The sequence below is a fragment of the Choristoneura fumiferana genome, chromosome Z, assembly GCF_025370935.1.
Source record: "Choristoneura fumiferana chromosome Z, NRCan_CFum_1, whole genome shotgun sequence".
Taxonomy (NCBI): domain Eukaryota; kingdom Metazoa; phylum Arthropoda; class Insecta; order Lepidoptera; family Tortricidae; genus Choristoneura; species Choristoneura fumiferana.
The window spans coordinates 15508910-15531437 of record NC_133472.1 but is presented as its reverse complement, the minus strand read 5'-3'; the positions used below and the strand labels follow the sequence as shown (position 1 = coordinate 15531437).

General features: G+C 38.7%; 2 protein-coding genes across 2 annotated transcripts; one reads left to right on the top strand and one right to left on the bottom strand.

Moving 5' to 3' along the window:
- Window positions 1-41: 41 nt before the first annotated feature.
- Window positions 42-14784, bottom strand: LOC141429069 (UDP-glucose:glycoprotein glucosyltransferase-like; the record flags this gene model as incomplete). Its single annotated transcript, XM_074089247.1, is given in 11 exon segments — window positions 42-5014; window positions 5252-5300; window positions 8201-8341; window positions 9406-9527; window positions 10162-10328; window positions 11149-11252; window positions 11804-11986; window positions 12176-12353; window positions 12773-12946; window positions 13586-13807; window positions 14575-14784. Coding segments are annotated over 11 exon segments (1582 nt in total), but the record flags the coding sequence as incomplete, so codon positions are not given.
- Window positions 14785-16791: 2007 nt separating this feature from the next.
- Window positions 16792-19632, top strand: LOC141429187 (uncharacterized). Its single transcript, XM_074089449.1, has 6 exons — window positions 16792-17304; window positions 18479-18611; window positions 18694-18824; window positions 18922-18988; window positions 19131-19238; window positions 19353-19632. Exons 1-5 carry the CDS (start codon window positions 17238-17240, stop codon window positions 19195-19197), a joined length of 465 nt encoding a protein of 154 aa, XP_073945550.1. The 5' UTR covers window positions 16792-17237; the 3' UTR covers window positions 19198-19238; window positions 19353-19632.
- Window positions 19633-22528: the final 2896 nt, after the last annotated feature.

Here is a 22528-nt window from a genome sequence, read left to right as displayed (position 1 = left end):
GTCCATACACATAAGCTTGTCCAACAAAATAAAACATAGTATAGAGTTGACAGGATTTATTTACATTAAGACTTTGTGATCTGATTACATGACTTAAGCAGAATAATTAAGAACTGAGATGATTAAATTATGCTCACAGAATTTTCACAGCTTATAGCTTACCTACTCAATAGATTCAACGGCGCAATTGTGTCACTTACGGTTGAGATCTAGCGACGTGAACGCAAGATGGAACTTAAATGTATAATTCGTTCATCTCTGTTATGCTACATTTACACCCTTGCCGAGGCTTGCCAAACGTCTACAAACTCCAAGCATATACAAACGCTTGATTGCCATTTACACGCTTAAGACACGCTTGCAAGCGCGTCAGTGTATTCCGGACAAGCAAGCATGGCAGACGTGGATCTTGAAGTTGCTTCGGCTCTTGTGTTGAGCTTGACATGTTTATTTAAAGAAAAAGGATAAAATTTCTTCGTTAGTCGAAGCACTCATAATGGTCACTAAAATTTATTTAATATGTACGTCCGTACGGCGTGAGCTCCTGAGCGACACTAACTAAACACGAGCCAACGTGTAAACACGTCGCAAGCGGTTGCCGCAAGTTCCTTTGATCTGTGTTGAAAAACCGACACCGGCCCCCGGCACCGGATCGGCAAGCGCTGGTAAGCTCACGCAAGCCTATACAAACGGGCCGTTTACACGCTTGTGCTTGAGAGAGCTTGCCAAAGCTTGGCAAGGGTGTAAATGTAGCATTAGGTATTACGATAATATCATCGACACAGACCAAGCAACAACTGAGCGCCCACAGGTTTCAAATTCTATTTGAAAGCATTACATACAACTTCATAAATCGCGATCGAAACTAGTCAATCGTCAATCTAATAATAATAACGCAATATAATGTCTGCAATGATGTTTTACTCTCCGATCAAATATTATCTTTATCATAATTGATTATTTAATATTTTAAGCGTAGATTTCTAAAGGTGAAGCCAGACGAGCGAAATTTTTTGAGTTGTGAGCCGAGTATTTTCGGTCGCATAACACCGAATACAGCAGAAATTACGGGACCGAAAAAACGCGGCACACAGCTCAAAAAATTAACTTCAACCTATAATAGTATTTGGATGCAAATTATTTATCAGCTAACTGCAAAAAATATGTTAAAGTAAGTCTATGTCCATCCCGTACGTACATCCTGTGTATAGATTAGCTTTCAATGTGACGTTCAGTAGTTACTTGTTCCGATATCATAGCAACATTTTCTTAATTCATACTTATACTTAAGTTGACAGTACAGTTATATAGAGTGTGTAATTCGAATTATATATTCACTCAATAACACAAAACGATTTTACAGCCCAATACCTACAGAAAAATGTGTTTAATCCAGCAAATTATAACTAATAATTATGACAAGTTTACTTCTTGATGTCTAGTAAAAAGAACAGCTTTAAGAGTACTACTAAAATTATTGATTGACATGGTAATTATTTTTCATCACACTTGCTCGTCAATGATGTTATATACTAAAGGACAATGGCCTAAATTGTTCCCACAGGAATTATGGATTTACGTATAGTTTTTCTTCTCTAGGGAGTTATGACTTTAGTTTTAAAAAGTAGTAGGTACGTCATTTCAGACTAAAGAGGTTTCAAGTCAGCCAACGTTTTATTTGCATCTTTAAAACTTAGCTATAACCCAATTTCACACTTACTTGTTTTTTTATGTTTTAAATTTATCAAATTCTTTTGTATTAATTTTAGTAAATATTTTTTTAGTATGTTGGAATAATTAGCTCAGCATTATCAATGGTAGACGACTCGAAAAAGTGACAACCAGGGGCGCTACTATGCAATTCGAAAATAGAAGTTCGTATCGTTTTGCTGACGCAAATATTAATTGATACGAGAGTGAGAGGGACTTTTGAATTTTTGAATTTTGTTGTAGCCCTCTATATTGGCGGGTAGCCATTATTTTATTCAGTTGTTTTCTTAGCGTCTTACTTTTGTGTTTAAACATAAATTAATTTTTTGCATTTTTTTCCTCGCAATGTGATGAAAATCATTGTGTGTATCACGGGCCGTAAGGGGATTACCAACTCGAGTCATTAAAAGCCTTCTGATAGACTCTCGTTAGTAATCCCCTTCTTACGCCCCTTAATGCACAATGTACTATATTTGACTCTGCTTATATGGTTTTATTTAAGTTCCTTGTCAAAACAATCTGTTGGATCACCGGCCCCTTGTTCCCCAAAAATACTAATTGTAGTGCTTAAATTGTATGTCGAATTGTAGCACTTTAAATTAGCCGTCACAGATAAATGCATATTATGTTTACACATTCTAAAGCGTGAGCAAAAAGGTGCAAAATTGACCTTATTGTTATCATCTGCCTGAGGCCAGAAAAGTAATAGTACATTTTGTCTTAGGGCGGTAAATAAGGAATTACGAACGAGAGTCTATTAGAAGCCCGAAGTCGAGGACTGAGGGCTTTAATGAGTCGATTTTCGTAATTTTAGTACCGCCCGTGCGACATACAATGTTTTTCATCACATTTGCGAGTAAAACTTTATATTCGTAAAAGAAAAATTAATATTTTTACAAAAATTGCCGATTCGCTGGCTGCGCTCTTGGCAGCGCCAGCTCCGCGCCGCCCTCCCCCTCCGCAGCATGTGCCTAACGCGCGCGCGCAGGTGCTCCTGCTGCTGGCGTGCGCGCAGCAGTATCAGTACGAACGATGACTCATTTACCGACCTTGGGCTTCATGACAAGGAAATTAGTACGCGCAATGACTCATATACCGACCTTGGGTTTCATGACAAGCACATTAAGGTCGAGGGTTTTATTTGGGGGGTTGCAATCAAGGTAGCCTGCATGTTACGACACTGTTTACGAGCAAGTGTGATGAAAAATCCATTTACTGTACTATTTACGATTCACCGGCGAGAGCCGTCGCTACAGTTACGTAGTTAACATTCCATTACATCTCTACTCTACTGCATACAAAGATACAATGACCTGCTGAAAAAGTTTAACCTTTTTCCAGGCACAGTGCATATAGTGACCACATACATAAACACAAATATTCGACCTTAACAAATTTACAATATGGTACAAAATCGATTGAAGTCGTTAAAGATATTATTCGTCTTTAAATTAATCCCTTATTGGTAAACAATAAAAAAATAAGATTCATTTTGTGCTAGCTTATCTAAATTCGCGGGGCCTGGAAAAGGGTTAATTTACAGAGAAATTACCAGTAAAAAATGCTCTAAGTAATGCACAGCTGGCCTGCAGAAATAATGCAACTTCGATTGTTCATGATGACATTCATTATTAAATCGGTATATTGAGGATATGCTGCAGTCAGTATATTGCTCACAGAGCGTGAAACGAAGGATTTACTCCCTTACTTTGCACATTTATCCACAACACCATTCAATAAAATCAAATTCACATTAACCGCATTCTAACTTTAACTTAAATACTAAAGCTTAAAACTCATGTTGGTTAAAGTATGTGAGGCATGTATGATATATTGAAAACAGGTATAAACGAGAATATACATCACACGGTAGGTTTCAATAAATTTTTCAGCCATAAAGACAAACCCCCTTATTCATAAAACTTAACAAGCCTATGTTAACTAACAAATGCTTTGTCCCTTTCTAACAAATACAAATGTCGAAGTGACAAACGAATTTTAGCGGCATTTTAACTAAAATAGGTTTGATTGTCGTTTATGAATAAGGGGGAAAGAATCACATTAACATATAAACATGAATACTTACGACAAAGTTAAGCGGCGATTACACTGAGTCGTTCACCTAACGCGGTCGCCGAACATGTTTCAAACTACATAGGCCAACGAATATCGTCTTATACTGCCGTGTTCTTTAGTTTGTGGTCGCCGCATGTAGCATGCAGCGAACGACTTAAGTGTAATTGCTGCTTTACAGTACAAAAGTATAGTTTTCACCAGACCTTGTTTTTCCACACTTACTGTAGTACCGCTGACTATGAGAGACTCTAACAATGTGTATTTAGCCTCTCAGGGCCCACCCCACGTCAAATTTAGATTGTCATAGTTTGAAATTTATTGGCAATCAAAAAAAGTTGACATTTGCTTAGACATTTGTACTAAATTTAATAGGCTAGGCCTTACGTCGAGGATAGATTAATTATATTAAAGGTGTAAAATGCGAAAGACCAAGATAATAAAAAGTATGCTACGGTAATTTCAAGAGCAGTTAAAGTGCATTCCGGGGCGTGTGAGATTGTTATTGTGAATATTACATTGAGGGCCACTTACACAGTTCAGGGTTAAAAAAACCGTTAACGCGGGTCAGGAATGAAAGTTTCATTCATTTTGATACTACATAAACTCTGGGTTTGCAGTTAACTCGTGGTTAGTAGTTAACGCAGGCCTGTGCAAGCCTGCCGAAGAAATCTTAAATTGATTTAAAAAAATATTTACTTACATTAAAGTAAGTTAGGTATAGCCTGACCAGGAATATAAAAAACCTGATGCGAGGGCAGCACTTTTACGTTTTATATTGCAAGAATCTTTACACTTACTCGTACTATACGATATCTACCAGTCATATTGACAACGGTGTCTGACTTTTTCTATGGCAAATACCTTTATAGCCTGTGAATTATTTTCCTTCCAAGGCTATGGATAAACTTCGGCATAACACTTTAAAATACGACGCGCGCGCCATCAACGTTAAACTTTGACAGCAATAGACAGTTGACATTTGAATTTATTGTTACCAGTGCAAGAAATTAGTTATATTGGTTTTCCGCAATATGGCGAGGTTTTTTATAATTCTGGTCAGCCTTTACTAAAAGTTGCTGTTAGGTATATTTTGAAAAGATGGAGACTTGCACATGGAGCAAAACTGATAAAAAAAAATACCGCACATCACAAAAACCAACATTAGTCGTACCATTGAATTATTAAAAATTACCTCATCATAACTCAGTGTGAGCGTCGTAGTGACTACCTGTAAATTGAAAATCAATATTAAAATATCTATTTTATTTATAGAGAAAAACATACAGCGATATCGAAGCTACAGAGAGAAATGGCAACAGCCTTAATTGATTTATCGTTACATCGTGATACACGAAAGGCCCACAATACAACTCCGATTTCTGCTGCAAACACACGTGACATTTGTGCATGCTGCTGACTCTCCGGGCCACGCCTATAACTGATACGGAACTATGGTAAATGTTACCTGATTCACTTCCCGTCAAGCTCGGATCATGAATGATGCTCTCGATTTCCTGTAAAATAATGAAATGATGTTTAAACAATACATATTACATTCAGTGTGTCTATTTCAAAAGGTTCCTAGATAGTTTGATTCAAACACAATGGGGAATGTCTGAAAAATTTAGAAGCGCTTGAGACTTTTTATATCAATAGGAATAACCTTTCTAATTAACAGAAAAAAATATAATATTTTTAAGTAGCATCAATTAATTTAAAAAATGAAAGAGTTTTCTATACCGCCAAATTACTAGAGATGTGCCGACTAGTCGCCGACTAGTCGGGAAAGCCGACTATCCGGCCACTTTCGTAGTCGGCGACTAGTCGGCGAATAGTCGGCAAAAAGCGCCGACTATCCGGCTTCTTACTTTGTACGTATATTTCAATAAAATATTTATTTTCATGTAGGTAAAGCTGTTAATTTTTGTAGTATTTACTGTTTTTCCTTGCCCACAAGAGAAATTATATTTTGTCATTAGTTCTACCTACTTGACTTTACGGGAATCATTGTCTAATTGTTCAAAAAATCCTTACACGAGACTTTCTGTTTGACATCATCATGTCAGCCGAAAGACGTCCACTGCTGGACATAGGCCTCCTCCAAGGCTCTCCACTTAGACCAGTCTTGTGCTTTCCGCATTCATCGCGATCCCGCGATCTTAACCGGGTCGTCGCTCCATCTTGTTGGAGGCCTACCGACAGCTCGTCTCCCGGTCCGCGGACGCCATTCGAGAACCTTCTGACCCCATCGGCCATCAGTCCTGCGAGCAATGTGCCCCGCCCACTGCCACTTTAGTTTCGCAATTCTTCGGGCTATGTCGGTAACCTTAGTTTTACTGCGGATATCATCATTTCGGATTCTATCCCGCAGAGAAACCCCGTGCATAGCCCTCTGAGTGACTTTGAGCTTCCTCATGAGGCCCATCGTTAGCGACCACGCACGTCTCAGATCCGTAAGTCATCACGGCAACACACATTGGTCAAAGACTTTTGACTTCAAACACTGCGATAAATTGGAAGAAAAGACACTGCGAAGCTTCCCGAACGCTGTCCAGCCGAGTCGGATTCGACGAGTGATCTCTTTCTCGAAATTGGATCTACCTATCTGGACTGTTAGTCTCAGGTATACATAGTTGTCAACAACTTCGAGCGCAGAGCCTCTGACTATTACGGAAGTTGGCACAACATGGACATTAGACATGACTTACGTCTTGTCTATGTTTATTTTCAGGCCAACTCGGTCGAAAACTGCTGAGGTCGGCGAGCATAGCACTGAAGTCCTCCATGGTCTCTTAGCCATGACCACAATATCGTCGGCGAATCGAAGGTGATTAAAGTACTCGCCATTAATGTTAATGCCTTGTCCTTCCCTGTTCAGAATCTTAAAAGCATCCTCCAGTGCAGCAGTGAACAGTTTCGGAGAGATCACATCTCCTTGTCTGACTCCCCGCTGCAGAGGAATAGGCGTCGTGCTCTAGTCCGGTAGTCGGACGGACATAGTGGCGTTTTCGTACAGAGACTTCAACACTTCGATATACCGGTAGTCAACTTGGCACCGCTGGAGTGCCTGCAGCACAGCCCAAGTCTCGATCGAATCGAAGGCTTTCTCGTAGTTTACAAATGCAAGGCAAAGGGGGAGGTTATACCCTTCGGTCTTCTGTATAACCTGCCGCAACGCATGTATGTGGTCTACGGTTCTATAGCCTTTTCGGATGCCGTTCTTTTTGACATGATTAAATTTAAAATTTTTTTTTAGCTCTTTCACTTTAATGAACAATAATAGTAGGCATTATTTTTACACAATATTTTTTTCACAGAAACACCGCTTTGTTAGATACAAAAGCAAAAATCTAGAAATAAAATAATACGAATAAAATAAAATAAACAGGTTCCGAGACGCTTACAGGCGTCGGTTGCGACTTGCGCCCAAATCAGCTGGTTAACAAAGCGTCACGGAAATCCCCAAAACTGTGATCGGCTTGGCCGACTAGTCGGCCGATTAGTCGGCTTCTTTACAACCGACTAATCGGCTAGTCGGCTAGTCGGCCAAAGTCATGATCGGCACATCTCTACAAATTACGACAATCCGGTCGGTTAAAAAAAAAAAAAATAATGAATTACAGGGTCGGTATTTTCATCCATGTCAGCATTATTCGGCCCGGTAAAGAGTGTCGCCTGTCGAAACGATCGAGTCAAAGACACATTAATTCTTTTTTAATATTTTTTATTCTGGACTATGGAACAACCCGTAACCGACCGGACTGACGTAATTTGGCGGTGAGAAACACTCTTTAATTTTTTTTAATTAATTGATGCTACTTAAAAATCTGATATTTTTTTCTGTTAATTAGAAAGGTTATATACCTATCGATACAAAGTTTCAAGCGTTTCAAAAATTTTCATCCATTCCCCATTGGACCCGGTAGGTGGCGCAGCTGTCGGTTTGAATGTAGTGCTGCTTTTCCGAGCAGGACCACGTCTGCCGGGTCCGCTAGTTTCTATATATTTTCATAACAATTTGTGTGGTAGTTTTGGAGTTATGCCCTTTTAGAATAAGCATATCTAAAAAAAAATTAATAAATAAATTAATAATCGTAGCGAAATTTTAAAAATATCAGTGTGTTTCTCTTTCCAAACAGAATACAGAGAACGAATCATATTATAGTCTTAGATATATGAAATCTTGTCAATTTGCTACATTTTGTAGGTTACGCGGCATGCAAACATGGCCTATTCGGTGTGAATTAGCGCGATTAACCCCTCGTATGCGGGAACTAAAAAAAGTACTGCATCTCGTCTCATCTGTTTTAATAAGCAATATCGGCCAGTGTTTAAATGAAAATCCATAAATATAGGCTTAGACACTCTACCGTGTCTTAAGCATACGAGGGGTTAAGCGAGGAGCTCCGTGCACCTGTTCGTGGTCGGCGGCCTGGTAGAGGCCGCGGCGCACGCGCGCCTGCAGCGCCTTGATCTCGGCGTCGTACTGGCCCCACTCGGGCACGATGCGCATCGCCGCCGACAGCTTCGCCTCCTTCGTCTGCGGGTTGTTGCACTGCAACACAAACAGATACGCGTCGTCAAAACGGTATATCCCTTTGTATAATGTTCTTTGCCGAAACATATTTATTACGACTTTGTCTCTAGAAAAGTTAGGGCGTGTTTATGACACGCCAGATCAACTTAAACACAGCTCAGTATTTAAAACCATAATAAAATCTAGTTCGAAACAGTACTAACAGATTTTAGATATGTTAATATGATATGTAACGTTATACTTCTTTTTTATTTATAAACGTACTTGATGGATTATACTGATGTTATTAAAAGTATTTATAATCCAAAATATAACCATCAGTTGACAATCACTTATTGCCAAACAAAATCGCGGACAGCCAATATTTATACGTATTCAGTTACCAACATTGAAACATTCACAATTTGAACAATAACATAAAGCTAGCTTAATAAGTTTTGTACCCAAACACACTGTAAAATTTTAGAAAAATAAAAGCTTAAATACGGAAGCGAGGTAACACAAAATTTTAAGCGTGGTGATCTTACCCTTGTATGAGAAAAAAACCTACCAGCAAGATTAATTTATCTTTGTAATTATATAAAAGTGTAGGTAATTTTGAGAATGTGAAAACATTTATGTCTCGAATCATTCATGTTTGTTATATGCAAATGAAATTGGACACGCATTCATGCAGTGTTACAAGTCGCAAGTCGTATATCGTCGTAGTCGTGTTTGCGTCAATCATCTTGTGAAACATGAAAAAACCCATCATTTACACAAAAAAATCTCACGTGTCTATGTTATATGGGCAAGAAGTTTTCAGAAATGGAGTACAATTTTTTTTCTAAAGTACTCGACGAGCGCGTATTCCGCACAGTAGAAGACGCATCTGACAGATCGTTACTCAGTGGTATGAATTAGTACAAAATATTACTATAACTTCAAAAAAGACCCCACTTATACAAATATCCATTGTAAAATCAATACACAATTTAGTTTCATGTTTTGTAATACCTATACTGCGGAATGTATACCTGACAGAAACAGATTCTTTAAATTTCGTACGAACATGATTGATAAAAGCCTGAAACCACAATTACCAAGTCGATAGTTTTAGCGTGCGGCTTGGAGCTCTCGTCGCACCAGGTCTCGCACCACAGCCACTCTTGCGGCAGCGACTTAATCGCCACCTGATGTATCATGTTGTTCGGTAGATCTTGATCTGTCGGGCGAACAAAACAAGCTCAGTCACCACCACTCACCAAAATAAGTTAGAACAGATTAAAAAGGTGTTACTCTTTTGATATTTTGACTATCACCCTGTTTTCTAGTCTAAACTCAATTGATTGATCGCATCTTGATCGGACATTTTACTTGTTTAAGTGATTTTAATTGATTCATTCATCCCAGCCTATATATGCCCCACCCATGTGCGGCATGCGGCATGCGGCATCGCCCTACGATCACAATGAGAAGGCTTGAGCCGTAGTTCCCCAGTGTATAGGCAAGTGCGGTTTAATGACGGAACACTCTTCACACACACCAAGTGTATTTTCTAATTTAAGTGGTATGATTAGTTATTACTTTTCGAAAATTTTGTAATTTTGTAATGTCGTCGTACTGATTGATTGTAAGTCGATAGTTTTAATCGACGTACTTTCCTTAATTAGAAACACTCGTTAAGCTTTTGTCAGTTATCTCTTACTTTTCACTCATCACTCTAACTTTGACAGTTCCCCTGGCTAGTCAAAACGTTTCGTTACATACAATCAGTCTTATTAGCATCAATACTCTATAGACATAAAAAATAGGTTATACAATTATTTATGGATAGTGTTAGTTAGTATGATACAGACCGAGATTGGAGAGGCTGTTGGGGTCCTGACTGAGCGCCTGGTACTGGCCGCGCAGCCGGTCGCCGGCCGCGATGCGCCGGAACCGCTTCAGGTCGACCACGTACAGCGCGCTGATGTGGTAGCTGCGCCCTTGCAGGTGGTTGCGCCAGTAGCCTTGCTTCCAGAACCTGACCCCATTCGCCGGTATTAAGGAACGTTGAAACGTATTCCTCAATAGAAGCTATAGTCTAACGCACACAATGGCTTTTTTCAATTCTTTTTTCAATTCCACTGTCCGTCTGTCTGTCTGTCTGTCACCAGACTGTATATCATGAACCGTGATAGCTAGACAAATGAAATTTTCACAGATGATGTATTTCTGTTACCGCTCTATACCAACAAATCGTCACTATTTAAAAAAAAGCTCGTATCTCAAAATTGATACTCTTCTAAATGAACTTTACGAACATTATTTCAAAGGTCAATTTTGTTGAAGTATTGATTTGAGATACGAGATTTTTTCAAAGTAGTGACGAAATACCAGAAACTGTATAAAATAAATATTGAAGTGGGGCTCCCATACAACAAACGTGACTTTTTTGCCGTTTTTTGCTCGATATTAATAACGGCAACAGGTGGACACTTGAAATATTCACAGAATATTTAGTTGTATATTCACTTTAATAAAAATATGTAATTAAATTAATGCGTCGAACAACATACAAAAAATAACAGTTGAATTGAGAATCTCCTGCTTTCTTGAAGATGTTCTTGTTAATAACAGCGGGGCGTCCTAATACACGTATTTTATACTTAACAGGAAGTCCCTACCTATTATTATTATGTGCACTAATTTATGGTGAAATAAATATTTTTCATTTTCAACTTTTCATTTTTTCATAACACACAAAAGTATCTCAAAAAGAAAAGCAAGAGAGATCGGTCTCAGATTGCAATTCTTTAAAGGAATAACAATGTATTACATTTTGCTTAATAGTTGCCACATACCTAAATCCCTCCATCTCCTTCCTGCTGTCGCAGAACGGCGTGTAACCGTAGGGCGCGCCGCCCAAATCCAAGTCTACTAGCTCTTTCAAATCTGCTCGAACGATCTGTGGAAACGAATAAATAAAACATATAATCTTACTAATACTACAAGTTCCAAAAGTTTGCGAGTGTGTTGTTACTCTCTCAGAACAAAATAATTGGTCAAACTTGGATGAAATTTGGTATGTACCTGACTTAGCACAAAAACTAGTTTTTAGGGTTCCATAGTCAACTAGGAACCCTTATAGTTTCGCGATGTCTGTCCGCGGCTCATGTCAGAGACCGTTAGTATTAGAAAGCTGTAATTTGGCAGGAACCCTATCTTGGGCATGTTCGACTCGCTCTTGGCCGGTTTTTATTGGGATCAGAGGCCATATTATCTAACAAACGGTAGCTCGTAAACGCATTCATCATCGGCTTCTGTTGCAATCTCATACCACTGGACAAAATAATATTTTACTGCTCTTTCTTCATGTCAAGTAAATGAATAACTCAATGTAATTTTTAAGGAATTATGAAATTATTATAAACTCACGAGAATTTAGTAAAATCGCGGATCCTCACCTGCCAGATGTCGCCACTGGTAAAAATAAGTACAATATAACAATAAGCTTGCCTGATCGGCGTCAACAAAGATGATCTTCTTGACATGCAACGGGAACAAGACGTCGAGGAACAGGATCTTGTAGCCCCAAATGGTCCGCTGGCGGTCGCGCTGCCGCTGCAGCCAGCGCGGCCACTGGTACTGCACCAGCTCGTACTGGAACCCGTACTCTTGCGCCATATACGGGAGGATGTCCTGCAACAAACGGAACTTTCACTACACTGGCTTCTTCATGTAAAATAGAGCTGCGTTTGACCAGTCACGTCGGATGTTCTATTGGTTTTCCGCAATATGGCGCGGTGTTTTATAATTCTGGTCAGCCTTTATGTTATCCCTCGTTGTTATTTGTTCTATTATGTATTTACGTATCGTTCCATGGCTCACCTTGAGAGACGGGCTGAGATAGTTCTTCAAGAACCAAAACTTGACGGGCGACTTGGTGTTTTTGAGCACGGACAGCATCATGATGCGGAGGAAGCGCTCGTAGAGGTGCCCCGACGCGACCGAGAACACGTTGATCGGCTCGTCCTGGCCTTCCGGCTCCTCGCCGCCTCCGAACGAACTACCCAAAAATATTTTATTATACCTTGACAAGCTTGTGCATGACACGTGTTTGAAACCCGTCGCAGTGAGTATTTGCCGCACTTAAAAAAAAAACTTGATAAGGACAGTAAGGGCTCCCTGCGACAGGGTTCCACCGAGTGCCACATACGAACTTGTCAAGTTTACAGTGTAGATCCACTATACACCGTTCACAGTCAATTTTAGTGACCATTTTGGTTGTTTCCAGGTATTTGATGATCATATTATCTACTACATTCTATCTAGATGACTTTGAGTTTACAGCCTGGGCAACAACCGTTAACTATCCTATTTTAAAATGCGGTTAAGCTTGGTAAATTGATAATGAACTAAGCAAAAACCGCGCACCGGCGAATTTCTTACACTTTACAATCTGATTCAAATTAGTACGAATGTTACCTGGTGATAGAGCTCCACAAGCCACCGGTGTTGTTGTCCTCTCCGTCGACGAGCAAGTCGTGGTTCTGTTTGTCGGGCTTCTTGCTGACGCGCAGCTTGACCACGTGGCTACGGAACGAGCTCATCAACACCTGGATGTCTTCGCTGCCCGCCGGCGTGTCGGTGTTTTCATGCCTGCACCATATAGTGATAAAGCTAATTGCAGCCGCGATCGCAGCGCAAGATTTAAAGGGGGGGGGGGGGGTCACATTCTTTCAAAATCCAGCGCTATTGTGCAAATAGAGCAGGATCAAAGACTATATGCGTCTTTACGTTGGTTCTGTATTCGAATAAGATTCGTGCTTTGATCGTTAGGAATCTTTGTTAACTTAGTGAAGTACTTTCTGAGTTTTGCTTACTTAAACATCATCTAGTTGTTGTTGAGTAAAATGCATAATAAAATAGTTTGCGCTTGCTTACTTTATTTTAAAGATTTTTTCTGAATTGTGATTTATGTTAATAGGGAGTCGACTCGATCATAAATTTAGAATATACCTCCATATGTCAAAAGAACGCGTAACCATGCGCGTATGTTAGGGCGAGATAGTCAGACGAGCATTCAAGGACCTAGTAACCAACTGAAGGAATAAATAAACTACCTCCAACCAACTTAATTTTGCTGTCAAATTCACAGAACTGCCATTCGGTCGCTCATTCAGTGATGAACGGATCCCTCAGTTCGTTTGGGCGGTTTTTGGTCTCGTCTCAGTCACTTTAGAGGCAATCTACCTAAAACGCTTCATAATATTGTAAATGCAAGGCGTGTATAATTACCCGACAATGTCGTATATTTCGTGGGAGCGTCCGGGGCGCAGGCGCAGCGTCCAGGCGCCGGGGTTGGCTTTGAGCTGGAAGTAGCCGAGGTTGGCCATGACGATGGTGTCGACGGCGGCGGTGCCGCGCGGGCCCAGCACTAGCTGCAGACCGCGCGGCGGCGTGCCCAGCGTCGCGTCCCACGCGTGCCCCTCCAGTAGCAGGTACTCCAGCTCGAACTCGCTGATGGATTACCCATGGACCATTATGATAACACAGATCTTTCTTTCTCCTTAACTTGGAACTTTGTCTTTCATTTTTAATATTGTTTAAAAATATTGACAACCAATATGACTACTTTGAACGCAAAGAACACCTAAAGGTGTCCTGTACGGTCGTGCCACGCCAGAGGGCATACTCCGAAGTTCGAAAATCGCAGCTCGTATCGTACCGTCCCTCTCGCTCTCATGTTAAATATTTAGTATAAGTGTCAGAGGGACCGAACGACACGAACCTCGATTTTCGAATTTCGTGGTAGCCCTGCAGCAACGTCTGAAGGTGTCAGAGCTAAGATGTACTTCGATCATGAATAAAATCTAATTCAAATCTTTTTTTTTTATATATTTTGCATAACACTGTGAGATTCGTCATTTTCGATAACGCAACAGTAAGACTGATCACTTTATTTAAATATGAAATCATTCAAAAGGTTAAAATCAGTTCAGCAACTCATCAAATTTTTGTTCACATTTGAGATGATTATCGAACTCGGGACCTCAAGCTTCATAGTCAGGTCCTCTAACCACTTGGCCATCCGGTCGTCATAATATGCTGAGCCCGAGTCTATCTATTGTTATTTATTTGTTTGTTTTCTAAAAAAAAATAACAGCTTGTTTTAGCGTCACGACTTGTGCGAATGACCGATACTTTAACAACACACGAAGATATTAACAAACTGGATGTAACAAAGATGTGGAGCGCACTACAGAACAGTAGTTGCGAGTACTTACCTATGAACGACGGTGTCTACATCGGCGAGCCGTATGTTGTCGAGGTCGTAGACGGACTTGACGCATTCGACGAGCCAGTTGGCCGGCGTGCGCAGCTCCAGCGACAGCAGTGGCGCGTGCGGCAGTCGCGCGAACCGCGCCAGCGCGCCGCCCGCCGCCGCGCCGCTCGCCGTGAACTGCAGCTCCGGCTCCAACACGTAGCGGTAGAAACTGAAAGAGAACGACGTTTGTAGAAGCGCCTCTAAACATGCATGTCGGCTGGATGGTATTTGCGTCGCGAAGGATTAGTTTCAAATAGATCAAATTTTTCATCACACTTGCTCGTAAACAGCGTCGTAACGAGCAGGCTAACTCGGGCGCAACGCTCTAACTCTTGCATCACAAGGACTACGAGTATAATGGTATTTTTAATGGCACCACATATGTTCCTGTCATGGTACAGGTTCAAGTTCAAGCAAAGAGGTAACTTACCCCAACTAGAATTAAAACCTTTGTTTTTTCGTTTACAAAAATGTTTCTTCTAAATTATACAGTCAAAACCGTTTATAGCGACACCAGTTAAAACGACATATCGGATATAACGACCAGAAAAAAATTCAACACAATCTTATATACCAAAGTAACACTGCTTATAACGACCAACCGTGTATAAAGTAACGACGAAATATTGCTGTCCCTTCAATGTCTTTATAAACTGTTTTGACTGTATTTATAATATTTAGTAAAATATTTAAAGATTTTATTTAAATTCTATATTTATTTAATCAAATTTAAATCCGTCATGGACGTTTATAACGTATGCCGCTGCGTCGTCGCTGATTTAGGATCGGGAAAGGCAATGTATTTCTTTGTTTTCTTCCCCTCGTTTCCTTACAAATGTGATGAAAAACATTGTAGATATGTTTCACGTCAGTATAGGAATTACAAGGTTCGACTTAGAAAGCCCTCGGTTTTAAACTACGAGCTTCTAACAGACTCATTCGCAATTACCGCCCTTAAGACACAATGTAGAGAAACTATTGCGTAAAAATCGTAAAAATAGCAACGCATAATTAATACCTTTTCACACGCACCAGTTGCCGGGTAACTGTATCTGATGGTGGTGTTTTTTTTTACCTTAACGTGCCGCTATTATTTATCCAGCATGCCCATACATTTCACCACCAGGTACCCAGCTCCGACTACCCGGCAAATGGAACGTGTGAAAAGGCATTACGGGGCTGTTTCACCATCCATTGATTATTGTTAACTGACGGTTAAATGTGATGCCGTCTCCGTCTATTCGAACAAAACAAATAGAGACGGCATCACATTTAACCGTCAGTTAACACTAATCAATGGATGGTGAAACAGCCCCTTAATGTCTTAATGGAGTAATTTTTTTTTTTTTACTCAATGATAATATTGTGATCAGGATCATGCTTGTAATGTACGAGTATGTAACGATTTATTATGGAGACGAGTTAAATTGCCGTCAATTGCTTTTTTGCAGAATAATAGTACAAAACTAAACCCAACGAAACCGAAAATGAAGTACTGAGATCATTTCAACATTTTTAATTTATCGTCTCTTAATTTCTGATTGTAAAAATTAGTGTCCGACCGAAGTTTCGGTTTAGATAAAAATCGTGTTTGGTCTGAAAGTTCGGTTTCGGCCAAAAAGTGCCGAAAAAAATGTTGTACTTTCGAATCTCGTTTGGCATGTTTGGTGTGTGCTCGGCAGAGGTGGTAATGACGAAACTCGCCAGCCTCGCCCGAGCGCACCCGAAGCCGCTGCCCGCTGGCCCAGTGAAGTGGCGTTCGTGCTTGTTCGCGAAATAATTTAATATCGGAATTTTATACCCGATATTTAATACACGAAATATACGTGTTTCACTGTTCATATTTACATATGTCAAGAAAGAGCGGCCGACCGACATTTTATTCAACGACTTTAACACGTCTATAAAAGTTTCTGTTTCAGTCGACGAAACCAGAGCCAAAACCGGACCCTTCAGTATCGGTGTCCACGAAAAAAACTCGTTTCGGTCGGACACTAATAAATATATAAAACACTAATAAATATATCGTTAAACAGTCAGGGTCACGAATATCCTGCTCGGTTTTATGAAGGCATGTTACATTTTACGATCAAAGTTACGCAATTATTTGTTCGACCATTTACGAGTATGTACAGCGCAAGATAAGAAACTGCCTGAACTTAAGTTTACTCATTTTTACTTCTGCCTCGTTCACGATAACTATGAATTAAATGTGTCTTGTACTATTATATCACTTCCACGGGGTCGAAGCCAGTTGGATACAGATACAACTTAAATAAACACATTTTAGTTATCAAGTTCAGGAATAAGTTTTTCAATCCGTCAGTACAAAAGTTCAACATAAAAGTCTTTCTTAGGCTTGGTTTAGATTTGTCAAAGGCCAAAGCATATCCATAATAGATCTTCTCATAAGGGAAATAATTGTTTTTCAATTCGACTTTTATATGTGGGGTTGGCATAGACAAAACCCTTGTTAATAACACCTGAATCAATAGTTTCGTCGTTCGCATGTGCGGCACACGTATAAATAAGATAATTCACTAGATCTTCAATTAGTACGGCGTCAGCTCTGGTGTTAAAGGCCGATATAGATATATTAAAAATATTAATAAAAAAATCAAAATGAACACAATGTTTCGAATTGTGGTCATATTGGTAGTGGCATCTGGCGTGGCAACTCGTGTTATACGTAAGTACACAACAGTACCACTGCACTACACGTACACTTTTTTAATAATCTAAAATAATTAACATTTCTTAACTTTAGGGCGGTTCTTAGGGATATGTAGGAAGCAAAGAATGATAAATCTTTGGCATAGAAAACTTCGTACAATTACCTCTCTCCACATGTCACTTGCGTATAATCGCACAAAGTTGTTGAACTTCGCAGTTGCACAGACACAGGATGTAAATCCAACATAAAGCAGACCATTACATTAATGACACAGCAAGATACCAATCAGACCTTCACTTGATACCAGCTGTTGCCTGCGGTTTCGTCTGCGAAGAATTAGTTTATAACTATCCTGTAGAATAAAAAGTTCAGTACCCGGCCATAAAGATTGCACATCAGTCTTTGGAAAGAGACTCGGCTAATTTCGGCGTCGTAGAGCATTGTCACACACTACTTATGTGACGTATGTCAGTCGTTGTACATGTGCAATAGAGTACGGACGCATTAAGATGAAAATATATAATAAAGAGTTTTGAAACCCCCCCAAAACTTTAAATTATACGATAGCATCTTTAGGAAAAAGAGGGAACTATCCTTTTTCTAGTAGTTGCAACAGCTCTCTATAGATATCCGAAGTTTACATGTCATTAATTTGACATAAACTAATTAAGTTCATAAAGGTGCAGTATTTATTTAATATTAAACGTCACTTAATAAATACGATGATTGATGAACGTTCGCCAGTGTTCAGAAATCGTCGTGAACAGCCAATTGTCTTTTTCTGAAGACCGATGTGCAATGTTTATCGCCGGGTACTGTATGTCATGTGATAATCCACGTCATAAACTATCTGTGGGCCAGATTTGACCTAAATCCCTTAAGTCGTTTTTGTGTGATTAAGTAACAAGATTCAAACATTGAAACTTTCACATTTATAATATTAGTAAGCTAGTAGAATTGTAAAGAATTTCTTCACCTTGGTATGACCATTGAGTAGAGCCATTGACCTTTGCACATTTGGAGTAACAAAAAGCAAAAGCAGTAAAATAACTTGTCATGAGCTAAATTATATTATATGTAGGCATTAGAGAACACAATCAAACGTTTTAATGACTGATTTCGATAAAATATATTTAAAGCGAAAGAAAATTTGCAATGTATTTGAATTAAATGTCGGATTTATTTCTAGCTCGCAACCGACTTGAGGAAGGTTTACTGAAAATCATCCACAAATGTAGAGATGGTGACGTCGACTCCCTGCCAATTAAACTTCCGGCATTGCGGTCTTTAAAACTTGGTCCTTTGCATTTTGATTATGATGAGTAAGTACAAACTTATTTTAACTTCAGAACATAACGATGATTTATCTGAAGTAGCTCTTACCTACTGTTCAATTTTTTTTAGTTACTCGATGGACTTAAGCGAAGTTAAGATAAAAGGACTGGAAAACTTATCCGTAGAAAAACTATCAGCATCGCCATCGCAGCTCACAGTTTCTTTGCAAGTGTATGTTCCCACACTGGCGATAAGAGCAAGTATGTTGCGTCATTCTTATTTATTAACATTTTTTACCCATCATAAATAGATAAGACGAGCAGTGTAAACTATAAGACACCCTTTTTTCTCTTTCAGGCAGGTACCATTTGCAAGGAACCGCATTCTTTGGTATGGTCACAATCAACGACAAAGGTACCCTCAAGTAAGTATGGATGCAAATATAGTAATGTAAAAGTTAATACAATATTATTAATTGACGTCATCAATGACTTGTATTCTAAAGTTGAATGTGGACTTTGATATATTTTCAAAGACGTCATGTAATACTAAATGCATTGTTACAGGGCTAACATCAACAACTTGAACGCTACAGCAGAGTTCAATTTGGCGCAGATGGTTCTGACACCGTGATAAAAAGATTAAATCTTGACTACTTAGTAGATGACGTTCAGGTAATTAAAGGATTTATGTTACATTTAAGAAAATTGTGCTTCCGGTTTAATATATATAACAACGCAAGAAGTATTTACTTAACTGCTAATTGCACTTATTATGTCTATCTTCAGGCTCACCTAAGCGGTACTTCAGATATAATTAATGACGTAATAAACACCATGATATCGGACATGCTAAATGACAGCAGCAGTGAACTGATGGAAAAGACGGAAGACTTAATCAAAGATATGATCAATGATTTGCTGCGAGGATATACACCCGAAAAACTAATAAATATAATAACCTCAGTTTAAATTTATTACTTTAATTACCTTAGTTTAATGACTAAGAATTATTTAAGAAAGCAAGTGTGTCCGGAACCATGACAATATAATAAAGTAGCCTAAATAATTCGTTTTTCTTTTTATCATAGCAATTAACGTAGCCTTGGGCGGCCTAAACAATTCTGAGATAAATAGTGATTTATTTTAAAGATATTTTACACATTTTATAATTAACTTTAGGGTATCAGTATACCAGAGTAGGAATAGTTCATTGCGTATTGAAAATAATGCGCTTATGGTGATTATATGGAATTTGGACTTAATCGTTTAGTTAGCCCGACTATGAGGATTGCTACAGTAAGTTCCACTAGCAAGGTAACTTATTTTAATGAATATTTTTTAAAATACAATCAAAAAAGGTATTGAGGTATATAAACGCCAAAATAGTTAAACGAGCTAAGTGTATAGTTCATGGTGGAATTCTATAATCATTTCGAATATAAAACCTATTATTATACCTACCACGAAATAATCCAAAACCTAGCTCGAATGTTTTTTTTTTTATCAAAATGTATGCATGACATGAATATTCAACTGTTACCTAAGTGTGTGTGATAAAATAAAAAGAACCTTGAGATAGAGACAGGCGAACCGATGGACAGGCCGACGCGACCAAACTAAACTAAACAGCGGAACACAAAACATTATACCACGCCAACGCAGATTTGTTTTCTTCTTAAATTAAAGATCTAGCAGATATCAACTCCTTAAAAATATGGTATCAAAAATGAGAAATCCCATTAACCCCACTAATATTATAAATGCGAAAGTTTGTAAGTCTGTTTGTTACTTTTTCACGCCTAAACCGCTGAACCGATTTAGATGATATTCGGTATACAGATAATTTGCGTCCCGGGGAAGGACATAGGATAGTTTTATCCCAGAAAATTACATAAATCCCGCGGGATAGCGATAACGGAATTCTACGCGGACAAAGTCGTGGGTAAGTGCTAGTATTCTATTAAGTTTTAAAAGGTTACTATCATAACGAGCATATGACGTGAAATAAAGTAAAATAAATCTATGGACAGTGTGTTTTTATTAAATAACATTAGAATTGAACGAATAAATGAATTAATAAAAAGAGGAGGAGGAAAGTAGAGGAAAGTCCCCAGCCAGAAAAAAGAAAGCTTATATTCCCTAGAAAGTTAAAATAGTTGGAGCTAATAACTAATCAGATACAGGAAATAAAACGTTCGCGCGCACATGTTGGCAGCGTTAAGATCTGGATAAATTTAATTAAATTGATTAATCATAACGCTAGCGTAATAAAAGAAATCGCAAAGCACTGCATTCAAATAGTATCAAACTTAAATGATAAAATTTCACATGTTTCTATTATTTCTTAATTTTCTATGAACACACAAAATTAGTCTGGGATCCATTGCATATGAATCTTCATACACATTTTTGGACGATGCAGATATTAATCGATAAACTGAATCTGTATTTCAAAAGCAACGCCCATTAATAAATTAATATTTTCATAATCTAGCGTAACATTACAACCAATATAAACCATTCAGAGGCCAGACGTAAATGACGCAAGCAGCAATTTATTTGCACAAACGTATCTGGCGGAGTGTCAACAAATAGGATGAATCGACGTAGTCCGTCGGAGCGGAGCACGCGCTCAGGTTTCATGCATGACTTTAGAAACAATGCGGGCTGATTAATCAGGTGGCGACCACAGGGAGACCGATCCGAGTCAACACGCTACAATGGGAAACTTGTAAAACTTCACAAACATACGTCAAATATCTAAAACTCAAACACGAATCGGTTAATATAAATAAGAGTACATAATACGTAATTATACAAATCAGTAGAAAACAATTGTTAACATTATACTTCTATTGACATCATTACGTTTGACGAATACGTGAAACTTGGCGCTATGCAAATAGCAATATCAACAAATATAGGAAAAGTAACCACACTACGTATTTACTTTCGCACAAACGCGTCGCAATCGTCGTATTTACAATTCGCTATCGCAAATTTCGCACGCAGTAAGACTACTTATTTTTGATTCAATTATTCTCACAGTTTGCTTTAAACAATAGACGAACGAGTAATATAGCAGGTGTTTGACCTACGGCAAGTAACCACTAGTCAATATTCGTTCTAGAAAAAGACTTACGACGTCAATTGACTATTTAATGTCGAAAGAGTACAAAACGCTAGCATGATTTATGGTTTTAAGTCGGCTCTTATCTGTTTTTGTATGATATTCAACTATTCTATCGGCATTGTGTCCTAGTGCTAGTTAGCCGCATAATTTATAGTTTGTATGATTTTGGTTCCAATTCGCTCAAAAAACTTATAAAATGAAACATAAATCGGTTTTTTATCAAAGGTCGCGTCACGATAGGCACGCATCCTTGCTTCATCAAAATAAAGCAAGCACCAGTCGGTGAAACATGTTACGCAGAATAATTTGAGATGAACAGTCGGGGTAGCTACTTTAATCGGAATGGGGAATGGATGAAAATTTTAGAAACGCTTGAAACTTTTTTATCGATAGCAATAACCTTACTAATTAACAGAAAAAAATATCATATTTATAAGTAGCATCAATTAATTAAAATTTTCTTTACCGCCAAACTACGACAGTCCGGTCGGTTACGGGTTGTTCCATAATTCAGAATAAAAAACATAAAAAAAAAGAATTATGTCTTTGACTCGATCGTTTTGACAAGAGACACTATACCGGCTCGGATAATACTGGCATGGAAATACCGACCAAGTTTTTCGCCCATAGAAACTGACATGAGCTTCTATGGGTGTATAGATGAAAAATAGGGACGGTATTTCCATGTCAGTATTATTCGGCCCGGTAAAGAGTGTCACCTGTCAAAACGATCGAATCAAAGACACATAAATTATTTTTTAATGTTTTTTATTCTGGACTATGGAACAACCCGTAACCGACCGGACTGTCGTAATTTGGCGGTAAAGAA